Source organism: Bombina bombina, chromosome 7 (genome assembly GCF_027579735.1).
Source record: "Bombina bombina isolate aBomBom1 chromosome 7, aBomBom1.pri, whole genome shotgun sequence".
Lineage (NCBI taxonomy): Eukaryota > Metazoa > Chordata > Amphibia > Anura > Bombinatoridae > Bombina > Bombina bombina.
In genome coordinates, this window is record NC_069505.1 from 453098197 (window position 1) to 453120795 (window position 22599).

Sequence of the window (22599 nt, forward strand, 5' to 3'; positions counted from 1 at the left end):
ACATGCCATTGGGTCCTATACTGTAACCCAGGAAATCAATTTCAGTAACGTGGAAAAGACACTTCTCAAGTTTAGCGTAAAGTCTATGCACTTGCAGTCTTGACAAGACCCAGCTAACATGCTTCACGTGATCTTCTAAAGTTTTGGAATAAATAAGGATGTCGTCCAGGTATACCACAACGCAGATGTCAAGAAGGTCATGGAAAACATCATTCACGAAAAACTGAAATGTGGCCGGAGCATTAGTAAGCCCGAAGGGCATTACAAGATATTCAAAGAGACCATATCTCGTACGGAATGCGGTCAACCACTCATCACCCTCTCTTATTCGAACAAGATTATAAGCCCCTCTAAGATCAAGCTTGGTAAAAATTTTTGCATCTTGAAGGCGTTCGATAAGTTCGGGGATGAGTGGTAAGGGATACCGGTTTTTGATGGTTATTTTGTTCAACTCCCTAAAATCAATTATAGGTCGAAGTGAGTTGTCTTTGTTTCTGACAAAGAAGAAACCAGCTGCGGCAGGTGAAACAGAGGGGCGAATAAAGCCTTTTTTCAGGTTTTCATCTAAATAGGTTTTAAGATGGTCCAACTCTGGTTGACAGAGAGGGTATAGATGGCCGTATGGAGGTGTGGTTCCTGGTTTGAGGTCAATAGGACAGTCGTAGGTCCGATGAGGAGGTAAGCTGTCTGCCTCCTTTTTGCTGAAGACTTCTTTAAATTTGTCGTAAGCTTTGGGGATACTGGGCACTTCAGTAATATGTAAAAGAGTTGTAGGATGTAAGCAACTTTGTTGACAGTATTTAGAATTAAATTTGATGTCAAGAGAACTCCAAGTTATTGTTGGTTCATGTAATCGAAGCCATTGTAAACCTAAGACAATAGGGAAGAGTGGAGAACTGATAATATCAAACGTGATATATTCTTGATGTGAGTCAAAGGTGGTAACCAGAATGGGGATGGTATGTTGTATTATAGGTCCTGAAGAAATTTCAGACCCATCCACTACTCGAATAAAAACAGGAGACAATTTTTTTATGAGTGGTATTTTATTTGTTAATGCAATAGAAGCATCCATGTAGTTTCCTTGTGCGCCTGTATCAATTATGGCCTCTTTCTTCAGCTGTTTGCAGTCCCATTGTAAAGAGAGGGGTAGAATACAGTGAACGGGTTTATCATATACCAATAGAGAAGTCAAACTAGAAAATGATTTACGGTTCTTGTTCTTGCGTAGAGATGGACAATCCTGAACAGAGTGAGCAGAGGAACCGCAATACATGCAAAGTCCCTTGGATTTACGTCTGAATCTTTCTTCAGAAGTGAGGGGGCCTCGAATGAAGCCAATCTCCATAGCCTCTGGAGCACTGCTAGAAGAATGAGCAGTGGAAGTTGTTTGAATGGGGTGAGTAGGCCTTTTATAGGAGGGCTCTGTGTGTTGGCGTTCCGTCTTTCTTTCTCTTAATCTCCTATCAATCTGCATAACCAATCTCATAAATGCTTCCAAAGAGTCTGGGATATCTATACGAGCAAGTTCATCTTTCACCTGATCAGACAGACCTAATCTAAATTGACTTTTAAGAGCAACTGCATTCCATTGGGAATCAATAGCTTGTTGTTTAAATTCAGTAATATAGGTCTCGACTGGTCGGTTGCCTTGTTTTAACTTCCTCAGTTTATCATCCGCTGTATGTTGGAGGTTGGAATCTGAATATAACTCATCCATAACAGCAAGGAAGGACTGTAAAGAGGACAGAAGAGGGCTGTTTGACTCAAACAAAGTATCTGCCCAAATGCGGGGTTCCCCACATAGATAAGTAATCATGCTCAACACCTTGGTCCTGTCATTAGGATATGTGACAGGTTTCAGACTAAATGTTAGTACACAAGCATTTCTGAATTGACGATACTGACGTCTGTCACCATGGAAAAAATCTGGCGGAGCAATGATTGGCTCAGTAACAGGCTGTGCAGGAACAGGTTTGCTAGAAACTGAATCTTGAATAACCTTCCTAAGGGTCTCATTCTCTACTTTTAAATCCCTGAGACCCTGGTTAAGTTCATCCACTCGTTTAGAAAGGTTATAAACAAGTGTTGGGAGATCTGCTGGTTCCATTGTAAGGCTTAGTTATTATGTAAAGTCTATTTCAACTATGTAAGTGGAACGCAACTGCAGATCAATTATTGTTTTGTATCACCAGGGTTTTTGGGCTATTTAGGTGAGCATAGACCAGTAAACCTGTGGTGAATTAATATTAAGTTAGAGGTTCAATGCTGTTAGTACTATCACAACATGAATCCTTCTAAGCACAATATTTCCAATACTGTTATACTGGCACAGTATGGAAAAATAATGAAAAAATGATAGAAGAAAAATATGCTTCTAATTTAAAGATCTTGAAAGAACAAAAATTATTTTTTAAGCTTACATTAAATAAACATGTAATGCAGGAGAGAGTTGGTTAATCCTTGTAAGAAGTAAGCTTGGTTTGCAAGATATATACTTTTAACAAGTCACAGAGAATGCTTCAGTTGTCTTGTAGCTGCAACTTTGAAACTGTGTTTATTGAGAGCAGCTGCTGCAGAGTAAGAGAGGAATTTGGCAAGATGCCCAGACTTGCAGTTGCAAAACCAAGTAACTCTTTTTATTTTGAAATAGTTAAATCCTCTTCAGTTCAATCTTGTAACTTAGAGTTCAAAGTCTTGTTCTTAAAGCAGCATATATATTATGAAGTGAGAAAGGAGACATTGATTCCCCAGTATGAAATAGTGTGCAGAGTTATTTAGAAAACTGCAGTGCCTGTCAGCTCCAGTTAAATTAAGAGTGATGCTGTAAGTGTACAATAACAATTCAGCAGTTAAGTTCTCAAATAGTATGCAAGGAATAAAATTAAGAGGTAACTTAGCTGTAAGTCCAAGGATGCAAACAGGATATTTCAGGGGATGTAATCCTTGTAGAAAATAGTACAGAGTAATCCAAACAAACAGTCCTTTGTGAAAGCAGTTGGTTTGAGAAAACAATGCAGCTCAGAGACTGTGTGTGAGCTGTTACTCCTGCTAATGAAAATAACTAAGCACCTGTTTGCTGACAGGTGGAGCCTTAAGTAACATGAAAGTGAGAGAACCATGTGATGAGAAGTGAGAGAAGTAAAACATGAAATGGAATCCTGACAGTAAGAATGTTAGGGCTGATGCCCTCTCTCTTCAATTTTCGCCTCTATCCAAGGAGGAGTCTGTACCTTCTCCAGTTATACCTCCTGACCATATTTTGGCTACCATAGGTACTAATTTGACTTCTCCCTTGGGGGAGGAGATCCTGGCTGCACAAACCAATGCACCTCCTGAGAAACCTAGTGGTAAGTGTTTTGTTCCTGAGAATCTTCGAACTAAACTTTTGCACACTTACCACTATCCTAAAGCCGCAGGTCACCCAGGCAAGAACCTAATGATTTGGTCTGTCACTCGACAATTCTGGTGGCCAGGTCTTCGTTCTGATGTTGCTGCGTATGTTGCCTCCTGCTCAGTTTGTGCACAGAATAAGACTCCTCTACGCCTTCCTGTGGGTCTTCTTCAACCTATTGCTAATGGTGAGCGTCCTTGGACACATCTTTCCATGGACTTCATTGTCGAGCTCCCTGTTTCCAATGGCAATACTGTTATCCTTATGGTGGTTGACCGTTTTTCTAAAATCTCACATTGCATTCCCTTGAAGAAGTTGCCTACCGCTCAGGAGCTTGCTTCAATTTTTGCCCGGGAGGTCTTCCGTTTACATGGGTTACCCAAGGAGATAGTGTCGGACCGGGGTAGCCAGTTTGTCTCCAGATTTTGGCTTTCCTTTTGTGCTCAAATGGGGATCTAGCTTTCCTTCTCCTCGGCACATCACCCTCAATCCAATGGGGCTGCGGAACAGTCTAATTGAGCTCTGGAACAGTTCCTCCGTTGCTATGTCTCAGATCACCACAATAATTGGTCTGAACTGTTACCTTTGGCAAAGTTTGCTTGTAATAGTGCTATTAATGCTTCCTCCAAGTTATCCCCGTTCATGGCGAATTATGGGTTTTAACCATCCTTGTTGCCCGATTCATTCATGTCTCGGGGTATTCCGGCTTTGTAGGAGCATCTCCGGCAACGCCGTTCCACGTGGGTGCAGATTCAGGATTGCCTTCATCGTTCTATGCAGTGCCAAAAGTTCCAGGCTGATCATAGGCGTCTGCCCCTGCCTTCCTACCAGGTTGCTGAGGGAGTTTGGCTGTCCTCCCGCAACTTGAACCTTCGTGTGCCTTCCAATAAACTGGCTCCCCGTTACGTTGGTCCTTTTCGAATACTCCAAAGGGTCAATCCTGTGGCCTTTACTCTTGACCTTCCTCTTGCAATGCGCATCTCCAATGTTTTTCATGTCTCCCTCTTGAAGCCATTGGTTTGTAATCGGTTTACCACTGTGGTGCCTCCTCCCCGCCTTATCTTTGTTGACAACCATGAGGAGTATGAGGTCAGCAGCATTATTGACTCTCGTATGTCCAGGGGCCGCGTACAGTATTTGGTTCACTGGAGGGGCTACGGTCCGGAGGAGCGTTCATGCGTTCCCTCCTCTGATGTTCATGCTCCCATCCTCCTCCGTGCCTTCCATGCCCGTTTCATCAATAAGCCTTTTGTCCTCCCGCAGAGGAGGGGTCATTGAGGGGAGGGTACTGTCAGGGTTTTTTCCCTGATCTGTTTGCCATGTGCTGCTGGCAGCCATTTTACTCACCTCTCTTGCTGATTCTGGTGCATACTGTGTGATGCTGCTCATTTCCTGCACTTCCTTTTATGGCCAGAATGGTGTACATCATCCGTGTGAGACAGGATTCAGTATCAGAATTGTGATGTCATCACTTATTATTTAAAGGGCCTCTGTTCAGTATGCTTTGCCCTTGCGTTGTCTCAGACCTGTTTGTGAGAGCTCCTGTGTATTACCTGGCTGTCTGACGTCCCTCCTGGTTCCTGATCCCTGGCTTGTTCCTGACTCTGTTGTTCTCCTTGTTCCTGATTCCGGCTCGTCTGACTATTCGCTTTGGCTCCTGACTCGGCTCGTCTGACTACCAGTTATAGTTTTAATTCCTGGCTTGTTATTTAACTTGTGGACTTTTTATTATTTTTTGCTATTAATAAAGGTGTGATTATTTTTGCACTTCTTGTCTCAGTCTGATTCCTGGCACCCTGACAGTTTCTCAGGGTACCATCCTTCAAAATGGAAACCATACGTTCCATTCTTCCCTTGGTCCAAGAGGGTCAGTTCATGACAACCATAGACCTGAAGGATGCATATCTTTATGTTCCCATCCACAGAGATCATCACAAGTTCCTGAGATTTGCTTTTCTAGACAAACATTTTCAGTTTGTGGCTCTTCCGTTTGGCATTGCCACAGTTCCCAGAATTTTCTCAAAGTTTCTGGGGGCTCTGTTGGCAGTGATCAATTCTCAAGGCATTGCAGTGGCTCCCTACCTGGACGACATCTTGGTTCAGGCCCCATCTTTTCAACAAGCCAACTCTCATACAGAGATCTTGTTATCTTTTTCTACATTCCCACGGATAGAAAGTGAATCTGGAAAAGAGTTTCATTGTTCCAGCTACAAGGGTGGTTTTCTTAGGGACAATAATAGATTCCCTATTTATGAAGATGTTTCTGACGGAGGTCAGAAAAGCCAAAATTCTTTCCGCCTGCCTCTCTCTGCAGTCTACAGTTCGGCCATCAGTTACTCAATGTATGGAGGTAATTGGTCGCTTCCATGGACATAATTCCCTTTGCTAGATTCCATTTGAGAGCTCTGCAGTTGTGCATGCTCATCCATTGGAATGGGGACCATTCCAATCTGTCTCAGAGGATAGATCTAGATCGAACGACAAGAGACTCTATTCCGTGGTAGCTCTTTCAGGAGCATCTGTCTCAGGGCACTTGCTTCCGGAGGCCTTCCTGGGAAATTGTGACCACGGACGCCAGCCTGCTGGCTGGGGAGATGTCTGGGACTCGTTAAAGGTGCAGGGACTATGTACTCGGGAGAAGTCTGCTCTCCCCATAAATATCTTGGAGTTGAGAGCAATTTGCAATGCTCTGATGGCTTGGCCTCAGTTGTCCTTAGCCCAATTTATCAGGTTCCAGACGGACAATGTCACCTCAGTGGCTTACATCAACCATTAGGGAGGATCTCGGAGTTCCTTAGCCATGAAGGAGGTGGCTCGGATTTTTCAGTGGGAGGAAGCTCACAATTACTGTCTATCTGCCATCCACATTCCAGGAGTGGACAACAGAGAAGCGGATTTTCTGAGCAGACAGACATTTCACCCCGGGAGTGGGCTCTTCATCTGGAGGTGTTCTCCAGGTTATCCCTCAAATGGGGGGTGTCGGAGTGTGATCTGATGGCATCTCGGCAGAACGCCAAGCTTCCAAGGTACGGTTCAAGGTCAAGAGATCCGCAGGCCGCTCTGATAGATGTCCTGGCGGTTTCTTGGGATTTTAGTCTGGCATATCTGTTTCCTCTATTTGCTCTCCATCCACTAGTTATCACTCGTATCAAACAGGCGAGAGCTTCGGTAATTCTAATAGCTCCTGCGTGGCCTCGCTGGATCTGGTATGCAGACCTAGTAAAGATGTCATCTCTTCCACCTTGGAGGTTGCTTCTAAAGAAGGACCTTCTAACTGAGGGTCCATTCCTTCATCCAAATCTCGTTTCTCTGAAGCTGACTGCTTGGAGATTGAACGCTTAGTTTTGTCTGAGTTTTGTTTTCTGAGTTGGTAATTGAGACCATGATTCAGGCTCGCAAGCCTGTTACTAGAAAGATTTACCACAAGATTTGGCGTAAATATCTTTATTGGTGTGAATCCAAGAGTTACTCTTGGAGTAGGGTCAGGATTCCTAGAATGTTGTCTTTTCTCCAGGAGGGTCTGGAAAAGGGTTTATCAGTCAGTACCCTGAAGGGTCATATTTCTGCATTATCTATTTTGCTACATAAGCGTCTGGTGGATGTGCCAGACGTGCAATCTTTTTGTCAGGCCCTGGTCAGAATCAGGCCTGTGTTTAAGTCTGTTGCTCCTCCTTGGAGTCTTAACCTTGTTCTTAAAGTTTTGCAGCAGGCTCCATTTGAGCCATTGCTTTCCATATATATTAAGTTGTTATCTTGGAAAGTTTTGTTTCTTATTGCTATCTCTTCTGCTTGGAGAGTTTCGGAACTCTCAGCTTTGCAGTGTGATTTGCCTTTCATGCTGATAAGGCTGTTCTGCATACTAAGTTGGGTTTTCTTCCTAACGTGGTTTCAGATAGAAATATTAATGAGGAAATTGTTGTTCCTTCCCTATGTCCCAATCTTTCTTTTCATAAGGAACCTTTGTTGCACAACTTGGATGTTGTGCGTGCTCTTAAATTCTACTTACAGGCGATTAAGGATTTTCGCCAGTTCTCTGTCCTGTTTGTTTGTTTTTCTGGTAAACATAAAGGTCAGAAAGCGACTGCTACTTCTCTTTCTCTCTGGTTGAGAAGTATAATCGTTTGGCGTATGAGATTGCTGGACAGCAGCATTCTGAGAGAATTACAGCTCATTCCACTAGAGCTGTTTCCTCTTCTTGGGCTTTCAAAAATGAAGCTTCTGTGGAACAGATTTTCAAGGTGGCAACTTGGTCTTCTCTGCATACTTTTCCCAAATTTTATCATTTTGATTCTTTTGCCTCGGCTGAGGCTTCTTTTGGGAGAAAGGTTCTTTAAGCAGTGGTGCCTTCTGTTTAGGTCTACCTGTCTTGTCCCTCCCTATTCATCTGTGTCCTCTAGCGTGGGTATTGGTTCCCAACAGTAAATGATGAAGCCGTGGACTCACCATATCTTAGGAAAGAAAAAAAAATGTATGCTTACCTGATAAATGTATTTCTTTCCGGATATGGTGAGTCCACGGCCCCGCCCTTTATTTTGAGACAGTTATTTTTGTATAAACTTCAGGCACCTCTACACCTTGTGTTGCTCCTTTTTTTCTGCATTTCCCATCGGTCCAATGATTGGGGATTGTGGGAAGGGTAGTGATACTTAACAGCTTGGCTGTGGTGCTCTTTGCTTCCTCCTGCTGGCCAGGAGTGATATTCCCAATAGTAAATGATGAAGCCATGGACTCACCATATCCGCAAAGAAAGAAATTTATCAGGTAAGCATACATTTTGTTTTTATATGCAAAACATATTTATGTTAAAGACAAGCAGAAAACGCATGTTCCATTCTTAGGTTTTGATAATCATAGCAATATCTACAAAACAGACAAAAAAGTAGGTTTATTCTGCAGAACATCACCTTTTATTATTTTAAATGGAACACATTGTAAGACGCTTTTCTTTGTACAATACAACAAAAAGTGTTCAGTGATTAGATAAATACATTTATTTTATTCTCTAACAGGTGACAGTGATGACAATCTAGACACAGCAGCACGTGCAGAACTTGTACCGAATATTCGGCCACTGGAGACCCCATCAGACGTCTCTGCAGGTGACAGATCCACCGTAGAAGATAGTTTTTATGTTTGTGTGTGTGTGATGTGTCTGACAATTTATGGGATACGTTGGTTAGAACGGATGTGGGAAGTCTTAAAAGAAATAATGTTGGTTATTTGGCAAGTCAGGAAAAGGGTTGTTTTCCTTGCTTAGGCTGTTCCAGTTGTGGCAGCTTGGTTAGTGGTGATAACTTTTACCATCCTTATGTGGTAAAAAAATATGGCATCAATGGGTACTTTACCTGCAATGCTACCTTTGTTGTGTAATTAATTAAATGCCCGTGTGCCAAAATATATATTGGCAAAACGACCTAAAGGGTACGGGACAGAATTGTGCAGCACAAATCTAGCATTAGGAGAAAGAATCTTGAGGCACCAGTAGCGTGTCATTGCCAGGTCATTCAGTTGCACAACTGAGGTTCCAAATAATAGACTGGAAACCTCCCCCTAGAAGGGGTGATAATAGGGAATCCCTTTTGAAAAAGAGGGAGATGCTATGGATACACAATTTTGATGCGTTAACCCCTAAGGGGATGAACAGAGATTATGATTTGAATCAATTTTTGTAATAATGTAGGCTGTTTTCTAAAAATTCTGTATTTTTAAAGTGTGGTGTAGTTATGACAATGTACTCTCAGGGGATAAGTTCCCTTTAAACATGGTTTTTGTGAATAATGATGTCATGATGAGATGGGATGAGTTAGACACCTGTGTAAAGGTATTTAAGGTGATTTGCTACATTGCACTACAGACATGACTAAGGGTTAACAACCCGAAACGTAGTCCTGGGCCCCTATTTAACAAAGGTCTTGCGGACCTGATCCAACACTGCGGATCAGGTCCGCAAGACCTCGCTGAATGCGGAGAGCAATACGCTCTCCGTATTCAGCATTGCACCAGCAGCTCACAAGAGCTGCTGGTGCAACGCTGCCCCCTGCAGACTCGCGGCCAATCGACCACCGCAGGGGGGTGTCAATCAACTCGATCGTACTCGATCAGGTTGAATTGTGGCGATTCCTGTCCGCCTGCTCAGAGCAGGCGGACAGGGTTATGGAGCAGCGGTCTTTGTGACCGCTGCTTCATAACTGCTGTTTCTGGTGAGTCTGAAGACTCGCCAGAAACACGGGCCGTCAAGCTCCTTTCGGAGCTTGATAGATAGGCCCCCTGCTGTTCTGTACCTGCTCCTGGTGAAAGAAATAAAATAAGTTTGTTGATTAACCTGGCGGTGCTGCCTTTTCTTGAATGTTGGGGCGCGATCCGATATACGGCGCAGGTTTCGGCGCAAGCATGGAAACCTGCGCCGCCCGTAGTTTCAGCTCGCACAGCGAGCTATCACATATACCGCGCCGGCAGTTGCTAAACTGCCGTAAGTCTGACAAACTAGCGATGTCCAGAAATCTGCGTAAGTACAAATTTCTGGAGTCGCCAGTGACTTACGGCACTTTAGAAACTGCCGCCACCTACAAAAACTGACTAAAATATTAAATCTCCCGTTACTGTCTAACACGCCTCCCAAACATAGCCCGACACGTATACCTCTCTATCCGCAATCCCCCCTCTCACTCCTAACAATAAATATATTAACCCCTAAACCGCCGCTCCCGGACCCCGCCGCCACCTATATTAACTGTATCACCCGCTAATATGAGCCCCCTACACCGCCGCCACCTATATTATATATATTACCGGAAATAGTGGCAACGGTGTTAGTTTAAGCAAATATCAACCCCTTCATAATATAGTATGCTGAAATAATAGTAGATATATAATCTATTCAGTATTCATTATATACCAGTTAGTATCACTGGTGAAGTGTAGGAGAAGGGGGGTGCTGACTGTCTGATAGATATATAGGTACAAAAAAGAGAGAGAAGTTTGACAGTACCCAGCACTCACAAAACACTATATAGTAATAGTATGCATTGAAAACCGGATTGTGTCAAGAACTGGTTATTAAAACGTAACTTTTACTAATGATAGAATAAAAAAGGTGGTAAATAGTACCAAATGTATAACATAAATATGAGAGACATACATTTAAAACTTAGATTAAGAAACAGATCAGGACTGTGTGTGTGAGACTTCAAAAACAGAATTACTTCCCTGGGTAATAGTTCAAATACACCGTAACCCTCAGGGCTCAGAGAATACACGGATTGCTCTAAAGCTAATCTAAAAAGGGGATTGACCCCAACAACATTACCTAATCTGAGCAATACTGGTATCTAGAGCAGGAGAGGATAAATGACTGATTAAGGAAGGCAATTGCCACATCAATATGAGCTTAGAAAGGTCCCAGGTAAACACAAATTAGCAAGTCTCATGCACACAGACAATGCCTGATGTACATTTCGCCACTAGCACGGCTTTCTCAGAGGCTAACCAGAGTCAGGGCCCCAACCCGGTATTTGTATCGTCATTGACCAATAGAAATTGGTTCTAAGCACACACCTCTAGATGCAGCCTATCACAAGAGGCTTAACATAATTGGTTAAGGATTCATCACATGATCGTATCAAGCAGATGTCAGGCTAGTAACATGTTGAAACAATTATGTAATATAAGATATTAGATATTCGCTACATGGTTTCAAAATCAAGTAATAGGTGTCAGGAGCATTGAAAGATGTCAGCCTAGCTCACTCAAAGTTGTCACTCCCACCTGGTCAAAGATTAATTCTATCCACCAATTGAATTCGAAAGTGTCTTATAATACAAAAATCTGCGTTCATTACCAATGACAGATTTTCATTCACACATTTCAACACACGTATAATGAGATTCATCCTTCCTATGTCACACGTAGGGAAAATCCTCAATTGATGCATACATAAATCCTCTCCATGTATGTTGATAGAAAATTTGATTGCGTTTTTCAAAAAACGATCATAAGATAATGATGTAAACATCCTTCCTATATCACACGAATGTGAATTCTCTATTGATGTTGAAAAATAAATAAATAAATAAAGCCTCCCCATATATATTGATATAAAATTTAAATTTTAATTGTGTTTTTCAAAAAACGATCATGAGAGAGTGATGTCCAAACTCATTCACAAATTGACTTAAATAAGACACACTCTTCTTATCTGTCAGAGCAAAGAGTAATGTTAACACGAATAAGTATAGTGACTCTATTGAAACGGAATCTTGTTGTGTGTCCCTAGTAGATTAAGTGCATAAAATAGCTTGATATCAAAAATCTATATGTAAGATTTATGAATAATATCACGTAATGCGTATCATATTTCAAATAGCAAACCAAAAAAGGGGGGGACATTGTTTGCAATATTTCAGCCAATATTATCACTATAGTGCAGATCCTGCCCATTAGTGGATTAACCAAATTTAATTGCGTTTTTCAACAAACGATAAAAAAAGAATAATGTCAACACTAATCCACCAATTGACTTAAATTGAACACACTATTCTTATTTATAAGAGCAAAGGCAAAGAGTATTGTTATGCACTCCTAAAATGAAATATGCTAAAGTGTATCTCTTGTTACAGTGGTTATGATCATAATTTATTTTGTACTGTAATTTCCCAAACGTCATCTGCTACAAGTATAGGACTATCATTCGTGCCAGTATGGTAGTTTATCACTATATGAGTTATTACAATAGTGTTACTGTTCCTTCTGTCATGGATTATTGATCTATATGTACATTAAAAGTCACCTATTATTCATTTACAGGAATGCCGTAAATCCATCCTGTTCGTTAATCCATTGGGTGTAAGGGTATTAAGCCAAAAAATCCAGCGCCATTCAGATTGGAGCAGCATTTGTTCTATATCTCCTCCTCTTATGCCTCTCCATGTATATTGATAGAAAATTTAAATTTTAAATTTTAATTGCGTTTTTCAAAAAACGATCATGAGAGAATGATATCAGACCTCATTCACAAATTGACTTAAATAAGACACACTCTTCTTATCTGTCAGAGCAAAGAGTAATGTTAACACGAATAAGTATAGTGACTCTATTGAAATGGAATCTTCTTGTGTGTCCCTAGTAGATTAAATGCATAAAATTGCTTAATCTATATGTAAGATTTATGCATAATATCACGTAATGCGTATCACATTTCAAATAGCAAACCAGAAAAGGGGGTGACATTGTTTGCAATATTTCAGCCAATATTATCACTATAGTGCAGATCCTACCTATTAGTGGATTGTTTCTTAATCTAAGTTTTAAATGTATGTCTCACATATTTATGTTATACATTTGGTACTATTTACCACCTTTTTTATTCTATCATTAGTAAAAGTTACGTTTTAATAACCAGTTCTTGACACAATCCGGTTTTCAATGCATACTGTTACTATATAGTGTTTTGTGAGTGCTGGGTACTGTCAAACTTCTCTCTCTTTTTTGTACCCTTATATATATTACCCCCTAATGTGAGCCCCCAACACCGCCGCCAGCTACATTAAATGTCTAACCCCCTAATGTGAGCCCCTACCCCGCCGCCCCCTACACCGCCGCCAGCTACATTAAATGTCTAACCCCCTAATGTGAGCCCCTACCCCGCCGCCACTTATTTTAACTATATTACCCCCTAATGTGAGCCCCCACCCCGCCGCCACCTATATTAAAATTATTAACCCCTAATCTAATCCCCCTACCCCGCCGCCACCTACATTAAAATGATAACCCCCTAATGTGAGCCCCTACACCGCCGCCACCTACATTAAAATGATTAACCCCTAATGTAATCCCCCTACACCGCCGCCACCTATATTAAAATGATTAACCCCTAATGTAATCCCCCTACACCGCCGCCACCTACATTAAAATGATTAACCCCTAATGTAATCCCCCTACACCGCCGCCACCTACATTAAAATGATTAACCCCTAATCTAATCCCCCTACACTGCCGCCACCTACATTAAAATGATTAACCCCTAATCTAATCCCCCTACACCGCCGCCACCTATATTAAAATTATTAACCACTAAACCTAAGTCTAACCCTAACACCCCCTAACGTAATTATTATTAAAATAAATCTAAATAATATTAATAATATTAACTAAATTATTCCTATTTAAATCTAAATACTTACCTATAAAATAAACCCTAAGATAGCTACAATATAATTAATAATTACATTGTAGCTATTTTAGGGTTTATATTTATTTTACAGGTAACTTGGTATTTATTTTAACTAGGTACAATAGCTATTAAATAGTTAATAACTATTTAATAGCTACCTAGTTAAAACAATTACCAAATTACCTGTAAAATAAATTCTAACCTAAGTTACAAATACACCTACACTATCAATAAATTAATTAAATAAACTACAATTATCTAAACTAAAATATAAGTAAATACACTAAACTAAATTACAAAAAAAAAAACACTAAGTTACAAAAAACAAAAAACATTGCAAGAATTTTAAGCTAATTACACCTAATCTAAGCCCCCTAATAAAATAACAAAGCCCCCCAAAATAAAAAAATGTCCCTACCCTAAACTAAATTACAAAAAGTAAATCAGCTCTATTACCAGCCCTTAAAAGGGCCTTTTGTGGGGCATTGCTCTTATTCTATTGGCTATTCAAATCAGCCAATAGAATTAAAGTAGCTCTCATCCGATTGGCTGATTTGAATTTGAAGGCTAAAATCAGCCAATAGGAATTCAAGGGACGCCATTTTTAATCGCGTACCTTGAATTCCTATTCAGTGTACGGCGGCGATCGTATGAAGAGGATCCTCCACACTCCATGGCTCCCGTCTTCAGTTCCAGCGTCGCCGATCTTCAGTTCCTGCATCGCCGGTCTTCAGTTCCAGAGAGGACGGTCTTCAGCTCCGCGGTCATCGGTCTTCAACTCCTCCGCTCCGCGCCGGCTGGTTCCTGGAAGAAGAAGAGGTCGCCGCCTGGAAGAAGACTTCTCTGCCTGGAACAGGACCTTCTCTGACGGTCTTCAGGACAGGTAAGGACCACTTGGGGATTAGACTTATTTTTTTTTAAGGGGGGATAGGGTGGGTTTTAGAGTAGGGGTGTGTGGGTGGTGGGTTGTAATAGGGGGGGGGTTCTTTTTTTTTTACAGGTAAAAGAGCTGATTACTTTGGGGCAATGCCCCACAAAAGGCCCTTTTAAGGGCTGGTAATAGAGCTGATTACTTTTTGTAGTTTAGGGTAGGGACATTTTTTATTTTGGGGGGCTTTGTTATTTTATTAGGGGGCTTAGATTAGGTGTAATTAGCTTAAAATTCTTGTAATCTTTTTTTATTTTTTGTTGTTAGTGTTTTTTTTGTAATTTAGTTTAGTGTATTTAATTATATTTTAGTTTAGATAATTGTAGTTTATTTAATTAATTTATTGATAGTGTAGGTGTATTTGTAACTTAGGTTAGGATTTATTTTACAGGTAATTTGGTAATTATTTTAACTAGGTAGCTATTAAATATTTATTAAGTATTTAATAGCTATTGTACCTAGTTAAAATAAATACCAATTTACCTGTAAAATAAATATAAACCCTAAAATAGCTACAATGTAATTATTAATTATATTGTAGCTATCTTAGGGTTTATTTTATAGGTAAGTATTTAGATTTAAATAGGAATAATTTAGTTAATATTATTAATATTATTTAGATTTATTTTAATAATAATTACGTTAGGGGGTGTTAGGGTTAGACTTAGGTTTAGTGGTTAATAATTTTAATATAGGTGACGGCGGTGTAGGGGGATTAGATTAGGGGTTAATCATTTTAATATAAGTGGCGGCGGTGTAGGGGGATTACATTAGGGGTTAATCATTTTAATATAGGTGGCGGCGGTGTAGGGGCTCACATTAGGGGGTTATCATTTTAATGTAGATGGCGGCGGGGTAGGGGGCTCACATTAGGGGTAATGTAGTTAAAATAGGTGGCCACGGGGTAGGGGGCTCACATTAGGGGGTAACAATTTTAATATAGGTGGCGGCGGGGTAGGGTGCTCACATTAGGGGGTAATGTAGTTAAAATAGGTGGTGGCGGTGTAGGGGGATCACATTAGGGGGTTAGACATTTAATGTAGGTGGCGGCGGGGTCCGGGGGCGGCGGTTTCGGGGTTAAACACTTTATTAGGGATTGCGGCGGGGGATTGCGGTTGACAGGTAGATAGACATTGCGCATGCGTTAGGTGTTAGGTTTTATTTTGCAGGTAGTTTAGGGAGTTACGGGGCTCCAATACTCAGCGTAAGGCTTACTACGCCTGCAATTTGTGGCGAGGTGAAAATGGAGTAAGATTTCTCCATTTTCGCCACGTAAGTCCTTACGCTGTATATTGGATACCAAACTGCGCGGGTTTGGTATACCTGTCTATGGGCCAAAAAACTACGGCCGAAGGCAGAAATATACGAGCGTCCGTATATAGGATACCAAACCCGCGCAAAATTTGGCGTCGCCGGCTTTTGCGGGCGACGCTGCATATCGGATCGGGCCCTTGGTGGGTAAGAGAACAAAGAAAATGTGATAATTGGAGTAAATTAGAAAGTTGCTTTAAATTGCTGCTCTATCTGAATCATGAAAGATAAATTTGGTTTTAGTGTCTCTTTAAGGGTGAGGGAGACTGTCTTCCCCCCTCCCATAAAACACATATATGTAAAAGCCCCTGTCATTAGTAGGTGATTGAGAAAACCTCTGAAATTGTTTTAATGCAATGAGTTTAAAATAAAATGAAAACAGCTTCAGCACAGGGGTATGACATGGCTGTGAAAGGGTTAAACTTATTTTCATTGGGAAATTCTGATTCTTTTTCCTCTTTTTATTAGAGAAACACACTTTACTAGTTTCCTTTAAAGGGACAGTCAACAACAGAATATTTATTGTTTAAAAAGACAGATTATCCCTTTATTAACTATTCCCCAGTTTTGCACAACCAACACAGTTATATTAATATACTTTTACCTCTGTGATTACCTTGTATCTAAGCCTCTACAGACTGCCCCTTATCTCAGTTATATTAATACATTATTTACCTCTGTGATTACCCTGTATCTAAGCCTCTGCAGACTGCCCCTTATCTCAGTTATATTAATATACTTTTACCTCTGTGATTACCCTGTATCTAAGCCTCTACAGACTGCCCCTTATCTCAGCTATATTAATACATCATTTACCTCTGTGATTACCCTGTATCTAAGCCTCTGCAGACTGCCCCTTATCTCAGTTATATTAATATACTTTTTACCTCTGTTATTACCTTGTATCTAAGCCTCTGCACACTGCTCCTTATCTCAGTTATATTAATATACTTTTTACCTCTGTGATTACCTTGTATCTAAGCCTCTGCAGACTGCCCCTTATCTCAGTTATATTAATATACTTTTTACCTCTGTGATTACTTTGTATCTAAGCCTCTGCAGACTGCTCCTTACCTCAGTTATATAAATATACTTTTTACCTTTGTGATTACCTTGTAACTAAGCCTCTGCAGACTGCTCCTTGTCTCAGTTATATTAATATACTTTTACCTCTGTGATTACCTTGTATCTAAGTCTCTGCAGACTGCTCCTTATCTCAGTTATATTAATATACTTTTTACCTCTGTTATTACCTTGTATCTAAGCCTCTGCACACTGCTCCTTATCTCATTTATATTAATATACTTTTTACCTCTGTGATTACCTTGTATCTAACCCTCTGCACACTGCTCCTTATCTCAGTTTTTTTAATATACGTTTTACCTCTGTTATTACCTTGTATCTAAGCCTCTGCACACTGCTCCTTATCTCAGTTATATTAATATACTTTTAACCTCTGTGATTACCTTGTATCTAAGTCTCTGCAGACTGCTCCTTATCTCAGTTATATTAATATACATTTTACCTCTGTGATTACCTTGTATCTAAGCCTCTGCAGACTGTTCCTTATCTCAGTTATATTAATATACATTTTACCTCTGTGATTACCTTGTATCTAAGCCTCTGCAGACTGTTCCTTATCTCAAATATATTAATATACTTTTTACCTCTGTGATTACCTTGTATCTATGCCTCTGCAGACTGCCCCCTTATTTTAGTTATTTTGAGAGACTTGCATTTTAGCCAATCAGTGCTCACTCCTAGGTAACTTCACGTGCATGAGCTCAATGTTATCTATATGACACACATGAACTAATGCCCCCTAGTGGTAAAAAACTGTCAAAATGTATTCAGATTATAGGCGGGCTTCAAGGTCTGAGAAATTAGCATATGAACCTCCAAGAGAACAAAGCAAAATTGGTTATAAAAGTAATTTGAAAAGTTGTTTAAAATGACATGCCCTATTTGAATCATGAAAGGTTTTTTTTTACTTGACTGTCCCTTTTATTTATCTGACATCTTCTGTCATATCACTGTGTTACAGTCTCTCACACAAGCAACACGTTAAGCTAATTAAAGAGACATTAAACACTTTGAGATGGTAATAAAAAATTATAAATCGTATTTTAACCCTTTGGCTGCTAAGCCATTTCCCACCTGGGTGCTAATATTTTTTTTTATTATTATTATTTTTGCAATTTTTGAAAACTTTTTTTTGTATCTTTTTAATTTATTTTTACAGACCCCCCAAGACTTACACTGTTGGAAAGGTTAGGCGATTACCTTTCCAACAATGGGTTTTGGGGGTCTGTAGCTGCTTAGATGCCTGAGATACAGGTTTCTAAGCAGCATGCCCCCTCCTCCTATACTTAACATTGTTAAATAAAGTTGCGCGGTGACGTCAACACGTAATTGCGCGTGACGTCACCGCGCATCACGTAAAGCCCCGGCGATGCCTGTCACTTTACAGGCACGATCGCCGGGGTCGGAGCAGCAAGGAGCCCCAAGATCTCCCTCAAGGTGGGAGAGTGCTCATGACGGCTCTGAGCCGTCATTAGCACCAGAGTGAGAAACTCTGTGACGGCTCAGAGCCGTCATTAGCACTCAAAGGGTTAAAAATAAAAGTTTGCAATATACTTTCATTATTTATATATGTTATATTCTGCACAGCCATTGGCTGCACACTCTAGTGACCTATTTATAACTGTCTCTAATTGGCTACAGTAGAGAAGGTAACCTAAGTTACAACATGGCAGCTCCCATTGTTTTATAGACTTTAAAACTTTACACTTATTTTGTCAATATTTAAACAGCTATGAAACTTTAAAAAATAAATCTACATGTTATTCTCAGACTAATTTTTTCTTTGACTGCATCATTCCATCTAGCATTTATTTAGTGTTTAATGTCTCTTTAATCAACCTATAATACTAAAATTAAGTAACTGTTTAACAGAGGGAACGTACCAATGTGTGTATTTTATAATAGTATCTGGGAAATACAAAAACTGGTTTATAGAAACTAACGCCTAGATTTAGAGTTCTGCGGTAGCCGTCAAAAGCAGCGTTAAGGGGTCCTAACGCTGCTTTTGGCCGCCCGCTGGTATTTAGAGTCGTGTAGGTAAAGGTCTAACGCTCACTTTCAAGCCGCGACTTTTCCATACCACAGATCCCCTTACGCCAATTACGTATCCTATCTCTTCAATGGGATCTTCCTAACGCCAGTATTTAGAGTCTTGTCTGAAGTGAGCGTTACACCTCTACCGACAAAACTCCTACCGCCCATGGAAAGGCTGTAGTTAAGAGCTTTCTGGGCTAACGCCGGTTTATAAAGCTTTTAACTACAGTGCTCTAAAGTACACTAACACCCATAAACTACCTATGTACCCCTAAACCGAGGTCCCCCCACATCGCCGCCACTATAACAAATTTTTTTAACCCCATATCTGCCGACCACACACCGCCGCCACCTACATTATCCCTATGAACCCCTAATCTGCTGCCCCTAACATCGCCGACACCTATATTATATTTATTAACCCCTATCTACCCCCCCCAACGTCGCCGCTACCTTACCTACACTTATTAACCCCTAATCTGCCGACCGGACCTCGCCGCTACTCTAATAAAGTTATTAACCCCTAAACCGCCACACTCCCGCCTCGCAAACCCTATAATAAATAGTATTAACCCCTAATCTGCCCTCCCTAACATCGCCGCCACCTAACTTCAAGTATTAACCCCTAATCTGCCAACCGGACCTCGCCGCTACTCTAATAAATGTAGTAACCCCTAAAGCTAAGTCTAACCCTAACCCTAACCCTAACACCCCCCTAAATTAAATATAATTTTAATCTAACGAAATAAATTAAATCTTATTAACTAAAGTATTCCTATTTAAAACTAAATACTTACCTGTAAAATAAACCCCAATATAGCTACAATATAATGAATAATTATATTGTAGCTATTTTAGGATTTATATTTATTTTACAGGCAACTTTGTATTTATTTTAACTAGGTACAATAGCTATTAAATAGTTATTTACTATTTAATAGCTACCTAGTTAAAATAATTACAAAATTACCTGTAAAATAAATCCTAACCTAAGTTACAATTAAACCTAACACTACACTATAATTAAATAAATTACCTACAATTACCTACAATTAAATAAACTAAACTAAATTACAAAAAACCCCCACTAAATTACAAAAAATAAAAAAAGATTACAAGAATTTTAAGCTAATTACACTTACTCTAAGCCCCCTAATAAAATAACAAAGCCCCCCAAAATAAAAAATATTCCCTACCCTAATCTAAATTACAAAAGTTAACAGCTCTATTACCAGCCCTTAAAAGGGCTTTTTGCGGGGCATGCCCCAAAGTAATCAGCTCTTTTGCCTGTAAAAAAAAACACAATACCACCCCCCAACATTACAACCCACCACCCACATACCCCTACTCTAACCCAAACCCCCCTTAAATAAACCTAACACTACCCCCCTGAAGATCTCCCTACCTTGAGTCGTCTTCACCCAACCGGGCCGAAGTCTTCATCCGATGGGGCAGAGGAGGACATCCAGACCGGCACCCAATCAGATTGAGCTTGCATTCTATTGGCTGTTCCGATCAGCCAATAGAATGCGAGCTCAATCTGATTGGCTGATTGGATCAGCCAATCGGATTGAACTTGAATCTGATTGGCTGATTCAATCAGCCAATCAGATTTTTCCTACCTTAATTCCGATTGGCTGATAAGAATCCTATCAGCCAATCGGAATTCGAGGGACGCCATCTTGGATGACGTCACTTAAAGGATCCTTCATTCGTCGGGTAGTCGTCGGGGAAGGAGGATGTTCCGCGCCGGAGGTCTTGAAGATGGAGCCGCTCCTCGTCGGATGGATGAAGATAGAAGATGCCGCTTGGATGAAGATGTCTGCCGGTCCGGATGTCCTCTTCTGCCCGGATAGGATGAAGACTTCTGCCGGTCTGGATGTCCTCTTCTGCCCCATCGGATGAAGACTTCGGCCCGGTTGGGTGAAGACGACTCAAGGTAGGGAGATCTTCAGGGGGGTAGTGTTAGGTTTATTTAAGGGGGGTTTGGGTTAGAGTAGGGGTATGTGGGTGGTGGGTTGTAATGTTGGGGGGTGGTATTGTGGGGGTTTTTTACAGGCAAAAGAGCTGATTACTTTGGGGCATGCCCCGCAAAAAGCCCTTTTAAGGGCTGGTAATAGAGCTGTTAACTTTTGTAATTTAGATTAGGGTAGGGAATTTTTTTTATTTTGGGGGGCTTTGTTATTTTATTAGGGGGCTTAGAGTAGGTGTAATTAGCTTAAAATTCTTGTAATCTTTTTTTATTTTTTGTAATTTAGTGTTTGTTTGTTTTTGTAATTTAGTTTAGTTTATTTAATTGTAGGTAATTGTAGGTAATTTATTTAATTATAGTGTAGTGTTAGGTTTAATTGTAACTTAGGTTAGGATTTATTTTACAGGTAATTTTGTAATTATTTTAACTAGGTAGCTATTAAATAGTTAATAACTATTTAATAGCTATTGTACCTAGTTAAAATAAATATAAAGTTGCCTGTAAAATAAATATAAATCCTAAAATAGCTACAATATAATTATTCGTTATATTGTAGCTATATTAGGGTTTATTTTACAGGTAAGTATTTCGTTTTAAATAGGAATACTTTAGTTAATAAGATTTAATTTATTTAGTTAGATTAAAATTATATTTAATTTAGGGGGGTGTTAGGGTTAGACTTAGCTTTAGGGGTTACTACATTTATTAGAGTAGCGGCGAGGTCCGGTCGGCAGATTAGGGGTAATACTTGAAGTTAGGTGGCGGCGATGTTAGGGAGGGCAGATTAGGGGTTAATACTATTTATGATAGGGTTTGCGAAGTGGGAGTGTGGCGGTTTTGGGGTTAATAACTTTATTAGAGTAGCGACGAGGTCCGGTCGGCAGATTAGGGATTAATACTGAAGTTAGGTGGCGGCGATGTTAGGGAGGGCAGATTAGGGGTTAATACTATTTATTATAGGGTTTGCGAAGTGGGAGTGCGGCGGTTTAGGGGTTAATAACTTTATTAGAGTAGCGGTGCGGTCTAGTCGGCAGATTATGGGTTAATAAGTGTAGGTAAAGTAGCGGCGACGTTGGGGGGGCAGATTAGGGGTTAATAAATATAATATAGGGGTCGGCGATGTTAGGGGCAGCAGATTAGGGGTACATAGGGATAATGTAGGTTGCGGCGGTGTCCAGAGCGGCAGATTAGGGGTTAATAATAAAATGCAGGTGTCAGCTATAGCGGGGGCGGCAGATTAGGGGTTAATAAGTGTAAGGTTAGGGGTGTTTAGACTCGGGGTTCATGTTAGGGTGTTAGGTGCAGACTTAGAGAGTGTTTCCCCATAGGAAACAATGGGGCTGCGTTAGGAGCTTAACGCTGCTTTTTTGCAGGTGTTAGGTTTTTTTTCTGCCCAAACTGCCCCATTGTTTCCTATGGGGGAATCGTGCACAAGCACGTTTTTCCAGCTAGCCGCTACCGTAAGCAACGCTGGTATTGAGGGTTGAAGTGGCGGTAAATATGCCTTTACGCTCCCTTTTTTGAGCCTAACGCAGCTCTTCAGAGAACTCTCAATACCAGCGTTGTTTAGAAGCAGCCCTAGAAAAAAAAAGACGCGTAGCTAACGCACCCCTTCGGCCGGAAAACTCTAAATCTAGGCGTTAATATTTCAAGGAGCTTCATTTTTTTCTACATAAACTGTGGAATCTGTGGAACAACATAGTCCTTGA

At 40.4% G+C, this 22599-nt stretch overlaps 1 protein-coding gene across 1 annotated transcript in view; it reads left to right on the plus strand.

The window, feature by feature from the left end:
- Positions 1-22599, plus strand: part of LOC128666699 (zinc finger protein 260-like) — a 130574-nt gene that overhangs the window by 80854 nt on the left and 27121 nt on the right. The window contains exon 3 of the mRNA XM_053721438.1: positions 8404-8493. Coding sequence (XP_053577413.1) covers positions 8404-8493 — 90 coding nt within the window. The remainder of the gene's footprint in view (positions 1-8403; positions 8494-22599) is intronic.